The 18,740-nt window shown below is 43.4% G+C and overlaps 1 protein-coding gene across 4 annotated transcripts in view; it reads left to right on the forward strand.

The window, feature by feature from the left end:
* Positions 1–18,740, forward strand: part of LOC136626222 (prominin-1-A-like) — a 120,555-nt gene that overhangs the window by 60,501 nt on the left and 41,314 nt on the right. For all 4 annotated transcript variants that reach the window (XR_010792643.1, XM_066601081.1, XM_066601080.1 and 1 more), the window contains 4 exons: positions 5,362–5,567; positions 7,757–7,877; positions 9,725–9,788; positions 10,285–10,374. Coding sequence is in view for 3 of the 4 variants with exons in the window: in XM_066601081.1 (XP_066457178.1) it covers positions 5,362–5,567; positions 7,757–7,877; positions 9,725–9,788; positions 10,285–10,374 (481 nt within the window). In the remaining variant the exon portion in view is untranslated. The remainder of the gene's footprint in view (positions 1–5,361; positions 5,568–7,756; positions 7,878–9,724; positions 9,789–10,284; positions 10,375–18,740) is intronic.

An 18,740-nucleotide genomic window follows, 5' to 3' on the forward strand; every position in this document is an offset into this window, starting at 1 on the left:
ATGTACAAACTGTGAACGTAAAGCGCAATGATTACTAAAAGGGTGTGTTGCTGATATTGTGGTAAATACATCCAGTTGTGCATAAAATGCTATCACTTGGGCAATGATGCAGCAAGCCTCCTGGCATGAGGTGAAAGTTTAAAAAAAGGTAGTCATAGCAAGGTAAACTATGACGTCTACGATACTGGGTGTTCTTGGTGGAAGGATGTAGCTCCAATGGAGCGGATTGGGTCTGGGTATGTGTAGCTGAGTTCATATCAATCAATGGCCATAAGCAAATCGTAACCCTACTTCAATTATGTGCTGTGTAGCACGTGATCTTTGGACCAATCACTGACCTTCGCCATACCAACGCTTAAGTCAGAGATTGACCGGAGTGATCGCACTACCTTGATGTGAAGGGGGATTGGTGGTGGTGGAGGGGGGGGGGCAGAGAGGTGTGGACTTAAGCATCGGGGGAAAAGAAAGAGGTGATTCGTGATAGGGTGGTGTCTTGTTCTACTGCATTACAGGGGGCATTATTAGTGAAGAAGAGGTCTGCAGGAACTGTAAGGGGCACTATTACTGTGAGAAGCACAACGTACTGTAAAAAGGTATGGCCTAACATATCAAAAATTTGCTGCCGCAAATTGAGTAGGTATGAAACCACTAGTGAAAAACACACAGAGTATACTGTACAAAGCCTGGAGACCACCCAGATGATGTACATTTGTAGTGTCAGAGAACTCCATAAGAAATGTACAAGCCTCAGAGCCGCTTCCTTTCCCTAGGCACTGCAGCAGATTCACTGACTTCCCGCAGCGAGCAGTCCATACAATGCCCTGACACACATGGAAGAGGAAGTCCACATCTTCTGCCCGGAGATCCATTGTTGGTCACCGGATCTGCTGGCTTCCCCTCTACCTCTAACAATGGTTGTAACTTCTGGCAGGTGCAAGAGGGCTGCAAAACATGCAATAAAATCTTGAAAATCCACGTAGGCTTCAGTTTCCTCATATATGTGTATAGGAAAAAAATGTAGAACGTAATAAAACTACTAATTAACTTTTATTAATTGATTGGTTCTGGACCTCCGTACTCAGAAGAGAAGCTCCCAGGCCCCAATACAAGCTCTGTTACAGGATCCTTCACCTTCCAAGTGCCATTTATAATACGGTCATTGCCTTTACATAATATACAATCAGTTGCGATCAATCACATGACGGTACCTGAAGTCGCAGAATTAAATTTACAGTTCTTGCTACAACTATCATGTAAGGCGACTAGGGGGGGGGGGGGGGTATTGCTGCTCATTGGAGGGATGCAGCTGGTATATTTGGACTTCTTTTCAGTCAATTCTCCATGGGGTAAAAAAAAAGTATGCTAATTAGTTTTCTTCCTTTTTATTCCGTAGTTTCTATTGGTACCATTTTGGAGTATTTACAACTCTTTGATCGCTTATTATTACATTTTTTCCTGGAGAGGGGGCGACCAAAAAAGCGCAATTCTGGAGGTTTTGTATTTTTTTTCCCCTGGACAATGTTCACCGTGTCAGATAAATGATGCATTACTTTGTTAGATTGGACTTTTACGGACATAGTTAAACCAAATATGTTTTTGTTTTCATATTTTTTTTAATTTTTTCTCATAACTAATGAACCTTTTCCAAACTAATGTTTACATTTTTTTTAGTCCCTGTAGGAGGCTTGAACTTGCAATCGTTTGATCACTCCTGCAGTATAATGTAATACTATGGTATTATACTGCGATCTAACAGGGATTCTATGCTTGATAGGCAATCAGCCATAATTGTACATCCTGTGTCTTTAAAGAGGACCTGTTAAGGTATGAAGTCAGCAGGGCCAGCTACATGGCTCTTCAGTCGCAGGCTCACTGGCTCTATCCCTTTTTTTTTCCTCGATACTTCCTCCATTCAAACAGATGGGCTCTTAGGTCCAGCTCCTAGCACTGTCAATGTGTCAAGTGGGCGGTCCCCTTCACTCAATGTCAGTGGGTGATTATCAAGCAAGTCCGAGGAGTGAGGACTGCACACTTGACACATTAACAGAGATGAACTAAGAGCCCGTCCGGGTGACAGTTACTTAGGCACAACGGTTTGAGTCCCCACCACTGGTTACTCAGGCACGATGGTAGTGCCCAGTATTACAGATCATCCTATTCACTTGATGGGACTGAATGGGATGAGCTGGCCTAAAGGTTTAGCCCTCTATGTCTCATTGAAGGAACTTGGATGATCATGATGGTCCCTCTATTGTACTCTTATAGGGCATGTGGACAGGGGTAGTCTTCAAGGGACAAACCCTTTGAAGTAACTACTTGACTTGGTGAATACCATTTGAAGTATGAGCAGCTACATGTACAGATGTGGTCATCAGCCGTTTGCTCTACTGTACAATTAATACTCTGTGCTGCATAGAACCAATTTTGAAAAACAAGTCTTAGAACATAGCACAGAAAACCATTCAACGTAAAGGGGTATGCCAGACATTAACACTGATCACCTATCCACTATATATGTAATAAATTGGTAGGGGTCTGACCACTGGGACCCCTGCCGATCTCTAGGCTTGCTTGGCTCTTTGTCACGTCGATAGGGTTTGAAGTATCAGCATGCATGCTTTGACTACCTCAACATTCAAACTCCTCCTTACTAAGCTCAAGCAGTTGAAGGAAATTGGGGACCAGCATCTCCAGTTTGGTGGAGTCCCAGCTATCAATTCAACATTTACAACCTATCCAGTGGTTGGTTGATAGTTTTTCAAAAGAAGATCTGTTTCATGATACTTACAAGCAAATCAAGGCAGAAAATGAAGTAACAAGAATCTCTATCTATGCAATGAGCAAGACTTGGAGGGGATATAGCGAGGATTGAGCAGTGAACTCGGAGTGTTAAATCTTTAGCAGTATTCTCGGAAACTAGTATGACAACCTCAATGGGAGCCTTTGTTTATTTTTCATTGCCCACTTTCCTTTTGCAAGTCTTTGTCTCAGTGTTCCCTTTTGTTCATCGGTGTAGACTTTTCATATTTACAAACCCAATGCAAATATTTTGGCGTTGATTGGGTTCAGTAGGCGTCCATAATATGACTCGTTTTGTCAGATAAGAAAGGGTGGTTTCTTTATGAATCACTGTAAAAAAAAAAAAAAGAGACCGGCGCCTGTACAACTAATCACTTTGTGCACAGAAATCATACTGTAAAACTATAATGCGTGACTGCTTAAGTGTTTAACATGAGTTCATGGGTTTGTCTTATGCCATAACCTTCGCTCCACCTACATGGCCGCACTTGTCGAGACAGAACTGAAAGGCAGAATAGACATATCTACTGTAGTTCATCTTTCTGAAAATGTTCGGTTTGCAGTTCTAGCCCTGTATCTACTTCCCCTGGCCAAGGCAGAGTGGCTTGTTGACAACCCCCATTGGTACCCAGGGAACATATGCCACCAGCCTGTTTCTTGGTATGCCCTATAATTACGTAAATTCCTTCACATTGTTTGGAGGTAAAGGAACATAAGTGGTGGTTATATGTGGTGGTATCATAGCTGCATATGAGAATGTTTTGGTGCTCCTTGCATTATTTATAGCATTGGTATTGAGCAAATTGGCCATTTTTGTCCTGGCTTGGAGATTTGATGACACCATTCATGTCAACACAATAATTTTCTGACCTATTTGTTGCACAGAATGATTGTATTATGGGCCATGTTCAACGTAGATCAACCATAGTGTTGGCCCAGTGAAACATCATGTAAACTACGGCCTTACCATGGCTTGAAAGGGGGTCACTCCCCAACACAAACACAACCAATGACCCTTCGGATACTACCAGACCCTGAAAACGTAACCCTCAAATCAAGATACGAGATGACTTCCCCCCCCCCCCCCCCTCTTCTCTCCTCTCGCCCCTGACCAAGCCTCCCCCCCCCCCCCACTCTCAACATTCCAGCCCTCTTTACTTCCCCCCCTTCTTTCCTCAATCTTTCTTCATAAGAAGCTGTTATATTAGATATGTTTAAGTTTTCTTTTTCTCAGTTTAACCAATCAGTAACTGAAGCTAGAGATACCAGAAATTAATCTGAGAAGTTATAAGCTATAAATGTTGATAGCATCAGAGTTCATACTTATATTTAAAAAGAAAAAAAGTCTGTTTCAAAGAATAAGACAGAAAACTAGACAAAGGAAGACAATTGAGGTTAATGTAAGAATGTTTGATGACAATTTTGTAATTTTCATATCTGCATAATAGACAAAATAAAAAACTTTTGAACCCTAAACTACGGCCTCACATATCCAATATCCGAAGTATTGTAACAACCATAAGAGTGTTTCTATTTATTAATCCAGTTTTGGTTGTGCCTTGTAGAAGCCCGAAGAATTGGGAGAATGTTGACCTACTTTATTAGACATTTGGTGCTTCAATAAAGACGGGCCTCACAGCACCCTCTAGGAGCTGGTTTATGACACCACATGGGTTGGGTTCTTTTTCTTTTGATGATGACCCTTGTATTGGTTCCTGAAATTTGAAGTTGGCCTTGGGGCACAATAGGGAAGCTGTACCATTAGAAGTTGAAGTCCTGGTTTGGCAAGGAATAGGCCCGGATGAGGATTCACTCTTATCACCAACCGGCAGATTGGGACCAGCAGCAATGGAGGGGATGGATTCAACTATTGGGACAGTCTCACTTCTCGTTGCAGCTGCCGTAGAGGCAGTTTTTGCATCTGCTGGCTAGGTGTTCAGCTCCCAATCCTATGTCTCACTCTCCACATCTAGAAGATAGTGCCAAGGCAGGGGCGTAGCTATAGGGGATGCGGTTGCACCCGGGCCCAGGAGCTTTAGGGGGCCTATAACGCCTCTCTTCTCCATATAGGGAACCCAGTACTATGAGTAAAGCATTATAGTTGGGGGCCCTGTTACAGGTTTTGCATCGGGGTCCAGGAGCTTCAAGTTACGCCTCTGCGCCAAGGTGTACTTCCTCTCTCACTCTCCCCTCTCTTCCGTCCACTCATACCAATACCATTCTCCCATCATTCACCTCCTTGCTGACACTATCAGCTTTTCTTAGGGTGCTATTATATGAATGCCGCTATCGCTCGTGTAATAGCGCTAATTGCAAGACTACAACTGTACTTACACATTCAGCCCGGTAATTGTGGGGGAAACGTAATAAGCTGCTAACACCCCTGTAATAGCAGCCTTAAATGAAAGGGACACTAGGCCAAAACATGCCCAGGCTATAATCTTTGTCTGGGCTAACCACACCACCTGTTATTACTGACTATATAGATTGTAAGGTTTATAATGGCTATTGAGTGTTTTTCCATTTAGTTGACAATTATATTAATATAGTTCTTGTATTTAGGTGCTGATGTATGAGTTGGGCTACCTGGTAGCTCTTGCCATTGGCGTGGTCTTCTTTATAATGATGACGTTGGTCGGCTTATTCTTCGCTTGCTGCCGCTGCTGTGGGAATTGTGGTGGGAGAATGTACCAGAAACAGACGAAGAATATGAACTGCAAGAGGAGGTTTCTGTATTTCTTCCTTTTCATCATCACTCTCGTTATTTTGTGAGTATAGAAAGAGTCCATTATACCTGATTTTTACACCTGCACACATTGTAGTTGGACATTTTGTAAGCAGGTCCACTTTGGTGGCCATAGTGGATTTCCCATTATGACACTTTCCTAGAGTCCGGTTGCATTTAGCAGGGGGTTATTGGCTTCCATAATGACCTATCCTTTTTTGAAGCACCTAAGACGAGCATTTTATGTTAGGTTCACTTATACGCACTATAGATGTCCTATTTTAGGGAACACTGAATATAGAAAATGTACAAAAAGAAATATTTCAGCACTTTTTTTTGTTTAACCTCCTCCTTTCCCTTGGTCCTATGAGCTCATTTTATTGGATGTGTGGATTGGTGATGGGTTAAACATAATATGGCAATGGTGGTGGCATATGTAAGCTGAGGTGGAATACAACTGGAGATTACAATAGCTATATAACATTAGGGGCTGGTAAGGCCATTGTAGACACCACCAGAAATGCTGCCCATGTGTACCAGGAAAGAGATATACTGGCCCTGGGTAGGGGGAAGTACAGAGGAACATAGTTTTGGCAAAGACCAAGCACAGACTACAAATCTGGAAAGCATAGCAGTAGAGAACCTGAGAGAGTGCCAGTTCATGGAAGGTGTCTAAGGTATGGTTCGTCCAGAGAAATAAGCCACATGTGCCATACTTAAGACGTAGAGCAGACCCAAGTGAACCAACCGATTACTGAGTGCCACCAAATACTTTGTAACCCACATGCTGGTAATGGACTCTTCATTGAATTGGCCCAGTTGCTTGACAATAGAAAGAGCATTTCAAAGACTGAGCCCAAGAATATCTAGTTCCTGCTTTTGACTGTCCATTTTGTGGATGGAGATCTGCCTGGTCAGAGTACATAGGCGCTTAATCAGCTGATTGACCCGAGGTCCTGACCAGCAGACGCCATCCCATCAACTATTGATGACCTGCCCTGACAGTAGAAGCAGAAACCAAATATGGCAACAGCACGCAAAATAAATTTTCTATTAGAAGTATACATACCTATACTCTAACCACATTAGATAATGCAAGGTTCTTGGTATATACTTCAATCGAATTACATTGGCCCATCTACCAACGTCCATGTGACTAAGCTCAGATGGGTCCTAATGCTAATACTAGGTGGTAAATCTCAACCTGGGAAAGTTGGGTTCCTACCTCTCAGAATGCTCCTCTCTTGGGACTAAGCCTACAAATAAAAGCAGGGAAGGTACAATACCATGACACCATACTGTCCTAACAGTAGGTCAATAGTATTTTCCTGGAGAACCCCTCAAGCCCTTGTATTCTCTGAAGAGGTTTCTAAAGCGAGACTTGCAGCTTAATTTTACAAGAAGCACCCCTGATAAATGCACTGTAACGAGCCGTGCTCATATATGTCCTTCACACGACCAGGACAGATTGCTATACTCTAGAAGTCAACAATAAGTTCAATGACTACAAGTAGAAGTCTTAACCCTTAGCAACCAATTTTGGATTCAGGGTTTTCTAGGGGGCTTTCTCTTTCTGCCATTATACAATGGCGCCATCTGCTGGCTAGAGCTAGTACTGCGGTATGGGACACGCTGCAGAGGCCCCCCAACCACAGAGCGGCCAGTATTATACAGTAAGAATACCCTGCCGGACATCTTCTGAAATCAGAGCTGTACAGCCTTCAATCAGAATGTCTTCAGACGTCAGACAGTGGATTGGAAAGGGTTAAACTATAAGGAATTGATTCAGAAAGTATATTGGAAAATTGTGTAACTTTTCATTACGCAATGAACTACCTTTTACTTGTTAATATCTACTTTAATCTTACAAAACTGTTTATATCAAAACGAGTCAACGCCAACACCCTCGCCGTGATTACATGCAGCTGCTCCTGTCGCGCTCGGAGGTGCAGCCATACTCCCACGGAAAGACAAAAAGAAATCAGCACTCCGCTCGAACAAAAGGAAACTGATATTTATTCATATGATACATAAAATCGCATACAAGACACAGATGAGTTTTGATTGCCAGGCCCTCTTGGGGGTCAAAACGCGTCAGCCTTGCATTTAGTTTCCGTTTTCATTGGTACAAGTGCAGAGCTGGGTTTTCTTCTATCGTAAAACTATTTAAACTTCACAATTGCATGTTTGAATTGATGCCTTCTTTTATCGTTCCGTTTATCTCCTCCTCAGGGCCGGTGACATTTGCGCTTTTTATAGCAACAGCAAAATCGACCAAGCAGTCAACAGCACTTTCAAGTCCTTCAATGATACGGTGAAAAATCTGAAGACCTATGTCAACTCAATCCCTAAGGTACGGTACCCAGTGCCAACCATTTTAAGAGGGTGCCAGTATCCAGGTGTAGCAAACATTACAACAATCAGCGTCCCCTGCCAACTAGCCAACCAGACGGCATTTGCATAAGCCGGCTGTATCATACCACTCGTCCGGAGAGTATCCTTTATTGAACTGTACCATCTGCTGAGTCAATGGAAGGATTACAGAAAACAGGGGTTTTATGGCCGGTGAGAATCAGAAGGGTGAAATAAGCCATAAAGATTTATAGGGGATTAGAAACAAAAGGCGATGACCTGCTAGTACAGCAACAAAGCAAATGCTAAAGTGAACTGGAAAACTATAGAGACGCATAAACTACCCGTAAATAACTGACGGAGCCGAATGTGGACTAAATCAATGTATGTCACAACATAACCCTATTCCTACTCGGTGCACCTCAGGATGACACCATATGCAGAAAATGTGACCCAGGCAAAAAATTAAGTGCAACCTCTAAATATAGAAGTTTAATATGAGCAAAGTTCATATCACTTAGGCCTCATTCACACGACCGTATGCGTAAAACGCTGCGAGTGTCCCGTATTGTTTTACCAGTCTGTGTGATGCTGGCAGAGAGCCGGTAGAAACCGCGTTATTCAGTCCTAAGCTCTTGCTCACGACCTGAAGGTTGCAAGTTAAATCCTCGTATGGTTCAGGTAGTCGGCTCAAGGTTGACTCAGCCTTCCATCCTTCCGAGGTCGGTAAAATGAGAATCCAACTTGGTGGGGGGTAATAAATAAATTACCTGAGTGCCCTACGGATTAAGTTGGTGCTCTACAATGGGCAATGGGTGTACTGCACATGACCACGTATCTCACGCACACGGTCATGTGCAGTGTGGCTGTCTGTTTTTTTTATTGCTCACTCCGTTTCAGAGCGGGGTTGCACGGTTTACACACTAATGTGAACAGATTAGTGAAAGTTTGTTAACTTTTATTGACTCTAGTCAACGCGTGTCCCATGCATCACAGGCATAATACATGCCGAAATTACGCTCCTGTGAATGAGCCCTTAGGTCTACATAATTGTATCTTCATAACATCACTAGACCTGAAACAGCCAAAAAACTGGTTTTAAGCTGGAAATTTTAAGAGCAACAACCTATAAAATATGAGAATTACATACCTTGAAAACTAAGTGTACCCTTAAACCCTATATATTTTGTGAAAGCAGACAACCTGCTGATTGGAAGTTTTTGGATGGATAGTTGACAACTATGTCCACCTTCATGTAACTTTGGGAGAAAAATAATTACAAAAAGTGTATTAACATGAATCTGTGTCTAAAACTCACATCAACTTGCTATACCAATTTCAACTTCTGGTATTTCTGGCTGTATCATGGACAGAACATTGACTCTTATTGAATCTTATGTTAGAAACAAGACCACAATCACAGCTCTATCTGCTATACAGCCTGAGATACTTGGTGAAGAAGTTAAGTCAGGAAGAAGAGCTGCAAGTATATGCAGCTCCCACTTCAAACAGCTATATATCAGGCTATGTTTCAGATAGCTCCTTGATTTTGGTCTTCTGTTAAAGCCAAATTTCTTAGCTTCAAAACAGAATCACAACCAAAACTCTTATACAGTCTGAAATATAGCTGTTTGAAGCAAGGATGTATCTCCTAATCCTTGCCTACTGAAGAGTCAATCTACAAGGACTTTGAAGATGCACCTTGGGCAGGGATGGTGAAAAAGTTTTCTTTCATGGTCCTCATTTGGAGGCAGGGGAGGTCCTACTTCAGCAGTAATTCATGGCGCAGACTTTGAAGTGTAAATTAGATTTAGGAATAATTCTATTTTAATTTTTTTTGTTTTTCAGGATGTTGACATTATTATCAATTCAAGCAGCATTCCCATTGACAAGGCCAACATCAGCATTATTGGTAAGTCCACGTGTCCATGTGAAGTACCAGACCAGCCACTGGTTCTTGTATAATATGTAAACTGCATTCTAGGAGTAGGTCCACATATGCCAGAAGAGCTATGGATTTTCTGTGCAGTTAGGTTGCAAACCGTGCTAACCACTGAGTCACCATGCATCTTTCCTATGTAGCCATATGATATTGACCTTATGACTGCATGACTGAACACATTTTACAGTTCAGTGGCTTTCCCAAATTAAAGGCGTTGTCCAGGACTTTTTATGGACTTTTACTATTTATGACCTATCCTCAGGATATGTCATCAATAGCTGATTGGTGGGGATCCACCGCTTGGTTCACGCCAGTTGGGTACTGCAGTCACAGCTCTCATTGACTGATAGATCATCAATAGTAAAAAAGTGCTGGACAATCCCTTTTTTAATCATGATCTGGAACCAGAAACTCGTGCTCCAGAGTTGAAATGACTCATCTTGATACAAGTTTTTTTTTTTTTAAGGTATCGGTCCAGTTCTTGGAGGGATGATTAAAAGTGGTATTGAGATGGAAGCAAACAAGACACTGGATACAATTCAAAGAACAGTGAATGGTAAGAAGTTGTGTTGATTGGATACACCATGCATACTGTTAAGATTAGTGGCTATCTTGCTAACCTGACTCGCTGACTGCTCTCTTCCTGTCTATGACAGACACCATGCACTGACCTCCTGTCAATCTCCCTCGGCTGCCGTTAAGGTGCACTCGCCTACAGTCTTAAAGGGCCAGTGCGCATCCTGTAATTCTGTTCTACTCCAATCCCGGAGCACTTCTGGTTATATCAGGCATTTCCTTTTCAAAAAGTGCCTAAGCTTTTAGTCTCCTTGTCCAGATGAAGGTGCTATTGATTTGCGTTGATTTCCTGCTTACTGAATCTGGTTATATCCTGACAACTCTGCATTCTCTGCTCCTGACCTTAGCTTCCTTTACTGACCATTTTCCTGTCTGTGGCCTGCCCTGACTCCTGTTTATACCATGTTAAACCTACTCTGTGTTCCCTGGACTGTTCCCAGTGATGTTACACTGCCTGCCTTGATCCCAGACTTTTCTTACTATACCTCTGTTCACATTCTCCAGTACTGTACCTTGGTCTTTAGTTGCATTAGTGGCCACATAACTGGGAACGCTTCTAATGTAACTGCCTGAAGGACCCTGCTGTGAAGCCCAGATCCCGACTGGTTGGGTGAAAGGGTGAATACCGGAATTCCTGAGGTGTTGCTTCCCAAAGTCAAACCTGTGTGCGGTACAATTGGTCCACATCCGCTGATTCTCACAGATGCACAGTGTTAATAATTAATATCCAGTGATTTCTTATTTGTTCTTTGTTATGCTTCCTTCCTCAAGCAGAGCTCTTATTTGTATTAGGGAATAATAAGCTTAGAATTGCTGATAAACCACAAGTTTGTGTTTTTCGTTGTCTCGGCACAGTCAGTCGGCTGTTTGACCATATACATTGTTGTACCATAATGCAAACATGTAGGAGGAGTAAAAATCTTAAACTGCATACATTCAAACTCTTTTTCGGTGACTGAGCAAAATTTGCCCAAAAGATTGGCTCTAGCAGTCACGTGTTGTAAATGTGACATGATTGCAGTAGACAGGTAACAGTAGTAAGCTGGAATGGGGATGAAGTTTTAGGAAGACGATCCTCTGTCTCATATTGGTCTGTACCGTGTGAATTACTCCCCAAATGGTTACATTGTAGTGAAATATATGGGTAGTGGTGAAGGGCTAGTCTCTGCTCCCTGGTACTGCAAGCCTCCCCTGTGAAAAGAAGAGTCCAGAGAGTTAGGATGAGGATAACAGTGAAACTCACTTTTACTTGATCCAGAAGCACAATGGTTTAACATCCAATTGATGAAGGCACAAGAGTTTGCAATCCAATTTCAGAGTCCAGTCCTGAGGATGGTGGCTTAAGCAAGTGCTACCCTCTCCGCTTCATACTGCTGGGTTTTTCACCTTGACCTTGGAGTGTGTAGCCAAACTGTCACTCTGTACTGCTTGTGCGGGTTTCCCACCACAGCCCTAGTGTTTGCAGCTTTCCGTAAACACCACTTCCCCTCACAGAATGACTGTGTAGTGAGGCACTATCATCTGTGAACCAGCATAACCTCTTGGCACCACACTTTACTCTCTTCTTCTGAACTTTCTATATGGCTACAAAAACTTTTATAACTTCTGCTCCTCCCACTGCTTGATGCTGATTGGCTGCTCTGAAAGGAGCTGAGTCACTGGTCTGTTCTATCCTCCGTACTATATTCTCCTCAAGCCACCATCTTCAAGGCAAGATATCAATACAAATATAGAGCGCATTTAAAAGGCACGCATGCACATCATCCCAGAAATTTAAATATTAGTTTGATCATTCTGGGTCGCTATATAATCAAAGCCCGATGGGGAAGACTGTAATAAGGGGATCTACTTGCTCTTTTATTATTTAAACACTCTCTCAGGAAGTTTTCCCAATAAAGAGTAGTTTAAAGTGTAGGCTTTTTAATGACATGTCAGTTAGACAGATGAGTAAGAAGAGCTATTACCTATCTCAAAGGAGATGTAGCCATTCTGCATCGTCCGTTACCGCCTGAATTGGTTACGTTCAGCCTACGGAACATGGGAGTATATTTTTACCACTTAATTGTAAGTATCGTAGCTCTATAAAAGTATAAAAATACCACACTGAGGGTGCATCTAAACCTCAAAACCTAACAGATGTTCCAGATATAGATGCAGCATAAAAGTAGTCACGTTATTTTACAGACTACAGAATTAGATCACAGAGGATAGATTTACGCTTTCTTGCTTCTGCAATTCTATAAATCCGGGCTTTAAAATTGAAGATTTGGCCTTGGACTCTTTCATGTGATCATCCACAACCCTGTACAAGACTAAATACTACTCCTCTGTCCAAGGTTTGAGTAACAGTTGTAACTCATCCTTTATAGATAATAATAACCTCCTGATATTTGGTTGTTCCCCATAGGCTCTATTTTAGTTGGTTTCTAAAGTTGTGTGCAAAGCCCAGTTGGGATTTACGGTGGTCTTCCTATCAATAGGGACCTGCATAGAACTCGTGGAGTCCCATAGCAAAACTAAGAATTGCACTCCCCCCCCCCCCCCCCCCAATATATATTCTACAAAGCAACAATAATAACATGGTGGGCTCAGATGTAGCGGCTTCACCTCTAGTATACCTACACATAATATAGTTACTACATAATCATCAAATATCAGCTCTACATAGTGATACTAATTTCAATGCAGTTACCTCCTGTGATCATAAGTGATATCTCCTCTAATATAGAGTTGTCTGTTTTTTAGTTTTTCTTCTCTATTTGGGCCCAGACCACCATGGAGACTTCTTCCAGTCACAACTAGTTTCTACAAAGTCTCTGCCACAACCTTCTCTCAGTGCTCCTCATACTACTATTTCTCCTTCTGTGACCGTACTTAGTACCAGTGTCCAAAAACTCTGGCTAGCACTACTACTATCTCTGCTCACTCAGGACAGTGGGACGTTGCACACTCTGTTACCCAACTCTTCCTCCTCTCTGGGCCTATTGTATACTCTTCTAAGAGCAGCAAACTGAAGGAGTCCGGTAGCACAGAGTGACCAGAATCACACAGTCCTGAATAAGTGGAGATAGTAGTAATGCTGGTGAAAGTTTGGGGAACGGGGGCCCGATGAGTGGAAATTTGACCCCTGTCCCTCCTGCCCCATAGCAGCTGCATGGACCACTGCCTATCAAAATTAAATATCACACTACAACGCATGCATTTGATATGATGGCAAGACGTATGGGGCAGATGAATACACAGGGCTAGTTTGTAGTCTGTTACCATGAAGGAACTTCGGCAGGGGCGTAACTAAAGGCTCAGGGGCCATGATGCAAAAGGTGAGCTGCCCCCCCCCCCTCTATCTGTATCTGTACCTGTACCCATACCTAAACCATGCTGCACAGAGGTATAACTTGAAGCTTCTGGGCCCCAATGCAAAACCTGTAACAGGGCCCCCAACTATAATGCTTTATTCATAGTAGTGGGCTCCCTATATGGAGAAGAGAGGCCTTATGGGCCCCCTAAGGCTCCTGGGCCCGGGTGCAACTGCATCCCCTGCACCCTCTATAGTTACGCCCCTGAACTTCGGTCTCCACAGTAGCTTTATACACACAATGGTAGGAGAATTTTTTAAATGAAGATTATCTTTTTATTATGATTATTTTTTTAGCTGCAAAAACACTCCTACCAGTGGACGAGGTCTTTCATCTCTGCTCGGCCAAATCTACCTGTTCTGGCTTATTATATTTTGGAAGGCTTTTCGGCTTTGATCCGAGTCCCTGTTTATTCATCCGTTTCCATGAGGAATACTAGTCATCTACTGTAAATGTAATCCGAGAGCAAACACATTTGTAGCAAAGAAATTGTGTATTATGGGTATGGTTACAGTAGCCTGTAGCTGAGATTATGGCTGATCCTTAGAATACACTCAACAGATAAAGCACTAATACTGATAGTACATTACGGTTGAAACTCCCTCTCGTAAGCCAACCCAATATCCACTTCATTTACCCACAGAAACTATTTAAGGTTTTGGCATATAGACATTATTACTTACACTACCTGTACAAAGGGACATAACCAATGTGGAAGGATTCTCTACAGTAAGGGCAGGGAATGCTCAGAATCTGCGAGAGTTATAGCAAAATCCATATCAGACATTTACCATATATCCAATACTATTGAACATTTAAAGTGGATAAGCCAAGCAGCAGAGTTGAGGATGGATTGGAGGGGCTCAAGGGCATTGGAAGGGAGGGAAGCTGGAGAGGAAAATGTTGCAGTAGTCTAGATGGGAGATAATTTGGTTGAGAGAGGTAGATTTGAGTGTCCTTAACGTAAAGGTGGTGCTGGAAGCCATTGGATTGTATGAGCTGTTCTAGGCGATGGATGTAGATAAAGAAGAGTAGGGGTCCTAGTATGGAGCCTTAAGGGTCACTGACAGAGAGAGGACGAAGCGAGGATGTGGTATGCGAGTTGAAAACTAAATGTTTTGTTAGACTTGTAGTTAAGATCTGTAGGGATTCTTCACTATTATGCTGGGCTTCCAAATCTGAAACGTAGGCACTGTTGCTGTTTAGGAAGTATATGGGGGTGGCATTAGTACAATATATGGCATTATTATTGAGGCGCTATATGCTTGAGTATTGCAATGGTATTGTTTTGTATAACGTATAGTAGTATTGTATGGATATTGCACGGTACTACTTTACTTCTGAACGAGGTGTAAAAAAATTCAACTTGATAGACACTAGCAACTAGTTAAAAAGCATTCCCTTGTGTGAGAAGTACTATGCCCATGCAATAAGAAACTTGAAATAGTTATTAGAGGAATTACAGCAGTTCAGCCTGATAAAATTATCACTTTGGCTTAGCTTAATTTAACCTGAGCATTAGCATTAGATAGCTGTCAACTAAACATCCCCACCCCATACACACGCTCTGCCAGACACCTTTTGGTTTCTCTCCCTGAAGGTTAATATGATCAGGCATGTTGAAATTCAACATGCCCAAACCTTCTTTGTCAGGAAAAGTTGGGGTACTAACATACACATTAGATGGACAGCAGGCCCCAATGTTTGGGATAAGCCAACATTCATCTAATGTGTATAGATATCCTTAAAGGAGTTTTCTTTTCTTGTAATTGATGGTTGTGGATCTGCCGCTGTGAGCGATTTCCAGCACTGGATGGGAGCAACGGGTGTAGTAATCGTGCATGTCACCAGAAAGTAGTCATAATAGCCAGGAGTCATAACCAGGGAGTCTCAGGTCGCAGTACAGATGGAGGAGGTGGGTAGCATTGTCAGGAGGAAAGCCTGGAGTTGTTATTGGGAAGTCTCAGGCTGCTTGTAGTGGAGTAGGAAGAGAGGAACTAGATCGTGGCTGTAGAGCACAATAATCATGCACTGGTGCAGTGGCAGGGTCAGACTTCTATAATGAGCCCAATTAGAAGCAAGGCAGGGCCAGGACAGGGGAGCAAGAACTAGTTTAACAGGAGCATGGAACAAGGCAAGGGTTAGCAAGGGAGCTTGTCCAGCAAGCTGGATAGCTCACTGGCGAGAGACACCATCCGGAGTACAGGAGGTCCCAGGTTTGAGTACTGATAGCTGCTCTGAATTCTCGTCCATCAGCTGGTCATCCAGCCTGTTGTCAGTTCAGCGGGCAGAACGTCATCAGCGGACAGGGGAGGAAGTGGGAGCACCATGCTGCTAATCCACTTCCTGCTCTTGTTACTGACATACTCCCCTAGGCAAGAAGTGGAATTTCAATGGGAGTGAATGCAGTGCTCCCTGTCTGCTGATGTTGACATCTGGCCTGCTGCAGTGACAGTTTAGCCAGATGGTCAGCTGATGGATGGTTGAAAAAAGGGCAGAAAACCCCTTTAAGGCAGTATTCCCATCTCTACTTTTATGCCCCCCTCCTCAGATGTCTTTACAAAGTCACCCGAAGTCTGCTCCCTCAATCTCTTCTTGTATAAACAGATGCAGGAGGAGGGAGGACTGAGGGAAAACATGGAGACATGGCTGGACACATCACTCACCTAATCTCCAATGTGCTCGGGGCTTTACAGGGCTTTTTTCCCTCCTCTTTCTCACCGGATGTTTCTAATAAAGGAGAGAAGGAGGAACTTCCTGTGGGCTGTCAGCTACTCTGAGCGGGGAACACAAGAAGTCAAGCATAAAGGGCACACTGCCCACTGTCGCCCCCTTTTGCAAGTTGGAGGCTGGTACCCTGTGTGATGGCACAGGTTGAGTATAGCTAAGGTCGGCCCTGTCCATAACTATCTTGAAGTGTGGCCCCCACTACCCCCAGCCTGGCTGTATATGGTGGACAGATGTTGTGGGGACTTACAGAAACAGCTGAGCAAGCTTTGCTACACTTAATTCCCATAGATGGAAGTTGCACAAGCCACGTAGAACAGCAAGGTAGGCTGCTTCCAAAACTCAGGAGCTGTAGAATACGGTGTAGCTTGCTGCGCTACATTGGAATTCAAAGTGCTTTGTTCTAGTAGGAGATAAGCCGCTGTTATAGGGGTCTGGCCATGGCTCATTCCCTTCTCTCCATTGAAATAAATTTGCACACTTAACTAGGCTTACGTGTCTATGGTGGAATTGGGTTCAATGGATGTAGGACGAACAAGCATCCTATGGGCTTTGATCTTGTGTGTTGCCAACTTATCTCATTACACCAATTCAGCAACCCCATTGCAATGCTTAAAATGGAAAACCAATGCTCTGCAGGAATAGTTAGGTCAGAAGACCTCCAATAGCCTCTGCTAGAGACGATGGTGGAAGAATATGGATGGAAGCTATAAAGGTCATTGCTGGCTGCACGCTCATTATATGAATGGGTTAAGTAACGATTCTGCTAGCAGGAAGTAGCATTGGGAAAAACATATGCAGTCATGTGTATTCCTGGAGCGTAGACCGAAAACAGATCTGAGATGAATGACTAAGGTTTTGTAGAACTGGTCAGACCAGAGAATTCTCCATATGTTTATTCAATGGTTAATCTACTTGTTTGATCATGGGATTATAATCATATGCCACAATACTATAGTAGATAAATAACTCAAACAGTAAATTGAATCAAATAACCAAACATAATACTCAAGATAATCTAGCCTAGGGGTGCCAAACTCCTTTTCACCGAGAGCCACGTCAGCTTTATGATTGCGTGATTCTAATTGTAATCATCCAAGGAGCAGGCCCTCAGCCGAGGAGACAGCAGGGTAGAGAAATAGCAACCTGTCACGGGGCTCTACTGTCTCCTCCAAAAGGCTGGCTAAGAACCCGACCTTGTTGCTAATCGGGGGTGATCACGTTTAGTAATCTGGATTACCTTAAATTCCTGTTTTGTCACCGTGACGCCAACGTTCCATAATCCGCGGCAGATTACCAAGCTTGAATAAAGAATAGTCCACACACAGAAAGTACTTTTTCCACAAGAATCGGGAACATGCGATCTCTTTCTTCTACTTCAACTTCCCATTTCATATAACAAAGAAACATCTTGTATGTAGTAGCTTGAACAGTAGTAGATTATTCGTAGTAGGCTTACATTCCTCGCCTTTTGTCCACTCGTGCAGTTCGAGTTTCCCAAGGCACATATATCCACAGTCTCAGTTATCTGGATCTCTCTCTCTTGGATGAAACTCTCTCAACTGGATGGACTCTAAAACACTTTCAGACTTGTGGTTACCATCAGGCGGTTACTCACTGCTCTCATATAACTTGTGTTTTTTCTGAATTGGAACATGCGGTTCTTGCGCTCTCATGGGCCGCCTGCAGACGTGCGGGTCGGATCCGGCGGCGAGAATTCTCACGGCGGGACCCAACCCGAGAGCCTGCAGGGACCAGCGCGTACTGACCCGCGCCCGCCGGGTCCGGCTGTTTGATGTGCCGGCTTGCCGGGCAACCGGTGCATGCGCAGACCGGAGCTGGCGGTGGGTGAGTGACATTTCTCTGCGAGCCCCGCACAGAAATAGAGCATGCCACGATTTGTTTGCCACGCGATATTTCGCGCGGCCATCTGCATAGGATTGCGTTTGTTAACAGCAGCGGAAATTCCGCGGGAAATCCTGCCGCGGAATTTCCGCTCGTGTGCAGGGGGCCTTACCCATGCGTTTTCAGCATGTCCTGAGTTCCAAAACACCAAAAAGGCAAACTTCTTGTAAGGAGAGACTCCAACAGGGCTGACCTCCAGCAGGAGCAGCAGCCCATCTCTCCTCCATCTCCATCACTCTACCAACTCCAACCTCAAACTCTCAACCTTCTCTCTTGACACCAGACTCACAACTCATACCACGTGCACATAGACCAATACACAACTAGACAAACTGATACATTTATAACACACCTAACA

Source organism: Eleutherodactylus coqui, chromosome 4 (genome assembly GCF_035609145.1).
Source record: "Eleutherodactylus coqui strain aEleCoq1 chromosome 4, aEleCoq1.hap1, whole genome shotgun sequence".
NCBI classification, from domain to species: domain Eukaryota; kingdom Metazoa; phylum Chordata; class Amphibia; order Anura; family Eleutherodactylidae; genus Eleutherodactylus; species Eleutherodactylus coqui.